The sequence below is a fragment of the Podarcis muralis genome, chromosome 15 (genome assembly GCF_964188315.1).
Source record: "Podarcis muralis chromosome 15, rPodMur119.hap1.1, whole genome shotgun sequence".
Lineage (NCBI taxonomy): Eukaryota > Metazoa > Chordata > Lepidosauria > Squamata > Lacertidae > Podarcis > Podarcis muralis.
In genome coordinates this window covers 3,222,942-3,227,542 of record NC_135669.1, presented here as the reverse complement: position 1 = coordinate 3,227,542, position 4,601 = coordinate 3,222,942, and the positions used below count along the sequence as shown (strand labels likewise).

The following is a 4,601-nucleotide window of genomic DNA, read 5'->3' as shown; positions in this document are numbered from 1 at the left end:
CTGGCGAGCCAGCGCAGCACACGGAACGCCGTTTACCTTCCCGCTAGTAAGCGGTCCCTATTTATCTACTTGCACCCGGGGGTGCTTTCGAACTGCTAGGTTGGCAGGCGCTGGGACCGAGCAACGGGAGCGCACCCTGCTGCAGGGATTCGAACCGCCGACCATACGATCGGCAAGTCCTAGGCGCTGAGGTTTTACCCACAGCGCCACCCGCGTCCCCCAGCAACTTTTAACCAACTACAGTTTCCACAATACTTTCTTTATTTAAACAATTTACATACTGCTTAACTACAATAATCTCTGAGCTGTTTACAAGATATACAATGCAAAAAGATATTAATTGGTTAAACCTATGAAATCAGATTTCAATGAGACAATCAGACTTTGAGGGAAAGCCAATCTGAATGGCTTTAAAAGTGGATTAGACAAATTCATAGAGGATACTGCTGTCAATGGCTACTAGCCACGATGGCTATGATCTCCCTCCACAGCTGGAGGCAACACTGCTTCTGAACGCCACTTGCTGGAAACCATAAAAACGTGTTCATCCTACATATGTGTTCCTCATGTGTATTTAAGGGGGTGTGTGTATATATATATATATATACACACACACACACACACACACACCAAGAAAAGAAAACATATATACATACCTGGTATATACAATCCCAAAAGATGTCATAATGCCAGGATGAGTTGATTTTTACAGGTTACAAAATACCACAGCTGAATCACAGAGAAAATTCATAAACCAACATGATGTAGTGGCTCATATTGGGGTTGGATCAGGGAAACCTGGGTTCAAATCCTCCTTGTGCTATGACGTTCACGTGTGAGATAGATTAGGTTGTTGTGAGGATAAATTAAAACATCCATATAGACCACCCTGAGTCTCTTGGAACAAGGAACTGACAAGCCCAAATAGTAAAATACCTTGGAAAAATATATATGGAGAGGGATTGTGTAACAAATTATTAACTTGGACCCATTTATTGTCTGCAAACAGCATCCATTGGGAAAGGTTCTTAGAAAGAAAGGAAATGTGTGTGTTTCCCAAAATTTTAATAAATGTAAATGAAGATGGAAAGCAGTTATGTCTCACACTAGAAAAAGAGAAGGAATTTGTTACTTCAAAAGCAATAGAGTTATAACAATTTAGGAACCCTTTTGGCCACTTCACGTGTAACCTTTATAAAGCAGTAAAATCACATAGTTTATTAAGCTGGGATCAAACAGCAGGCACTTTCTCCATCTCTGTCACCTTCAGTCACACACCAGTTATGGCAATTTAGTTCTGGCCTCTAAAAACTAGAATCGAGAAAGTGAGGTTTACTGTTGGGTTACTAACCTGGAACTTAATCCATAGCTTGTTTCTGGTTCATAAGCCAATGTGAAATCACTGAATCCTGTTGTCGATGCAACAAGGAACCGTGGTTTTTTGTCACTAGGGTCACAGCATCCAAGTCAACATCATGGTTTAGGACGCCGTGATTCTTACATCAGAAAGGCCTTTTGTTTACTGTTCTTAGCTTGATCATCTTTGTCCCATTGTCACTATTCTGCCATTTTTAACTTGAGAATGATCAACACGGTGACGAAAAGACAATGTTAAAACTTCAGAACAATCTTCTAAGTATAGAAGCCATTCAGTACTACAGACAAGCTTTCTGTGCATATTGTTTCCATCAAAGATGCTTTAGTTGTGAGCCACTGCCTGCACTTCCACTGTAGAACATATTAAATTGTTTTCACTACGCACCCACCTTTTCACTATGCACCCACCTTGGGTGCTTTTGTCTGGCTGGATTGTGTCCTTGACAGCTTGATAATGTCTCTTGCTTGCCTGGGTGGAGGATAGAGGGGTGTGCAGAAATTAGCCTACTATACGAAGCTACAATGCACATCCAGTTCTCCACCCACTTCTGGCCCTGCCCACCACTGGTATGTGGCCCTTGGAACCTTGCCCCTCAGGATCACAAATGTTCTGCATCCCTGCTGTACCTTAGTCTCCCTCTTGGATATATCTCCAGGCTCTGAGAGCATCACCTGCAAACACATTCATTTCCAGTCAAAGAGTCAGTTATTTGTCACCCCCCCCAAAAAAAATCCCCCTCTCCATCAACCCCTCCCCATCACACGACACAGAATTTGGACTAAATGTGAAGAGGCTCTCTCGTTTTGTCCCATCCCCCTTCACACAGCCTCCTGTCTGTCTTTTTTAATCCAGCGTGTTATAGGCGATCTTCTCTAGTGACGTATCGGTATTATACTCCACATGCACTATAGCTGACAAAGCAGCTCCCTTGTTATCATGGGAGGTATCACGTGAGATCTCAGAGACTTTGTCAAAAGTCAAATCATTATCCTCCCCTTGGAGGGACATGGTGTGAGGTAGAAGCTGTGGGTCACTCAAGACCACCAGGTCTTTCTGGCAGGTGGTGTCGTGATGGTATGAAACCAGCTCATTGCTGAAGTTCACCGTCTCCACAGCATTGTTGGGGCAGAAGCGGCCACAGCCCAGGATGGTTGTAAAGGCCTTTCGGAAGTCCGCATTGAAGGCATAGATGATGGGGTTGAGAGAAGAGTTTGCCCAGCCAAACCAAATAAAGATGTTGAAAACTGTGTCGCTGACACACGGCAGTTCTGCCAGCTGATGCAGGTTGTGGTCACAGAAGGGGATGATGCAGTTGAGCACAAAGAAAGGAAGCCAGCAGAAGACAAAGACCCCCATTATAATGGAGAGGGTCTTGAGGACCTTAGTTTCTTTTCTGAAGGAATTCTTCAAGGACACTTCATGGGGACACTCGTTGCTTTGGCAGCTCTGGGCGTGTTCCACGGCCCTCTCTAGAGAGGAGATCCTCCTTATCTGTCGCTGAGCAATGCAGAAGATCCTGGTGTATGTCACGATCATGATAACAACAGGGATGTAGAAGCTGATGAGGGAGGAGGAAATAGCATAGGTCCTGTTGAGGCTGGAGTCACAGTTTTCCTCTGAGCTCCAGGTAGTGTTGGAGTCTCTCTGGTGGGCAGGAGGAAGCTCCTTGGCTTGGTGCCATCTCAGCTGGACGGGTATGAATGAGATCAAGACGGAGAGCATCCAAGCCACCCCAATCATGACAAAAGCCACTCGCTGGGTCATCTTCCGCTCATAGCGGAAGGGGCTGGAGATGGCCCAGTAGCGGTCCAGACTGATTATGCACAGGTTGAGGATCGAAGCCGTGGAGCACATGATGTCAAAAGCCACCCAGACATCACAGAAGCTGCCAAAGGGCCAGAAGCCAGCCACTTCAGTGGCCGCCTTCCACGGCATCACCAGCATGGCTACCAAGAGGTCCGAAACAGCCAGGGAGATGACAAACAAATTGGTGACTTTTGAGCGCAGGTGCCTGAACTTGACCACTGCCATGCATACAAGGGTGTTTCCCAGTAGGGTGGAGAGGATGAGGAGGAGGAGCAAAGTGGCCAACACCACTTGTAGGGACATCTCTGAGTGCTCTTCCTCTGCTCGGCCTTCTTTATTGAGGGTATCATTAGTCATGGCTGATGCACCAACACGTCCTCCTCTTCGCAAGTAAAGCTCATCCATGCCTACCTGCAGTCCTCCAGCGTCCAGAGTGTTCACCTTCTGCTACATCACCACCGGCCCATCATATCCCTGCTCCTCTCCTTCTTGAAACTCAGAAGCAAACGCTGTTGGCTCCCCAACCCCCAGGATCTCCGCCAGATCTTCAGCTCAAAGGAGCAATGCTCAACCTTTCACTCCTTTCCAAGATTCCTACCGGCAGCCTGGCATTTCCCCCACCCACTTTGCTTTTCAGACTGCCACTCAAAGCCAGCCAGTTCTCACCTACTACACTTTTTGCCAAGTGGACTCTCATATAACAAGCCCACCTCCCCTCCCCTCTATTTTTTAGGAGCTCATCAGCTTCTCTATGCTACCCCCCAAGCACAAGACCCTCTTGTGCTGGCTAGGATTTGGATGAGGCTTTATATGGGATGAATACAAGACCTGGGATTTCTCCGCTGTTGCTGCTGCTGCTGGATGCTCTTTCTGCCTTTGAGCTCACTGTGGCTGCTGTTGCTCCTGTTCCTGCTAGGCTTTGGTGAGAATCCTTCCTTATCTCTGCGCACTCTTTGCTCTGGGACCTTAGGCAAGGTGCATGTTAGCAGACAGACAGGCTCTCAGGAAGAGTAGTGCGAGGAGCAAGAGAATGAGCAGTTAGGTGCAGTCTTTCATTTAGTGGCAGTCAAGGGTGGAAATTCAAATTCAGTAAAAGAGACTCTTGTAGGCGGCAGGGAGAGGAAGCAGAACAGGGCAGTCAGAAGAGGTTTGTGTTCAGTGTGTGAATTAAGGCAGCCGGGGCCCCATTCCTTACAGAATACAAGTCCCCTTAGCTACCGTCAGTACAGGGATTACAATAATTTGGTTACGGACTCCCCTTCCCTTTTGCCCCATAATCTCTGCTCTGGTTTGTGGTCCCCGAATTTCCTATAAACTCCAGTCAATTACTTCCAATAAGAATATTCTTCCAAGTGGAACTTTGGATTCCTTACATGCACAGTATTGGGAAATGGATTGATTGTTGTTGTTGCTGCTG

The 4,601-nt window shown here is 46.7% G+C and overlaps 1 protein-coding gene across 1 annotated transcript; it reads right to left on the bottom strand.

The window, feature by feature from the left end:
- Nucleotides 1-637: 637 nt before the first annotated feature.
- LOC114585765 (D(1) dopamine receptor-like) lies at nucleotides 638-4,601 on the bottom strand. The gene has a single exon (XM_028708637.2). The coding sequence runs from the start codon at nucleotides 3,587-3,589 to the stop codon at nucleotides 2,222-2,224; it is 1,368 nt and encodes a 455-aa protein (XP_028564470.2). The 5' UTR covers nucleotides 3,590-4,601; the 3' UTR covers nucleotides 638-2,221.

Bases quoted from the DNA above. Each gene is read 5' to 3' on its own strand.
- LOC114585765 (XM_028708637.2), bottom strand. From the start codon at position 3,589: ATGGATGAGCTTTACTTGCGAAGAGGAGGACGTGTTGGTGCATCAGCC.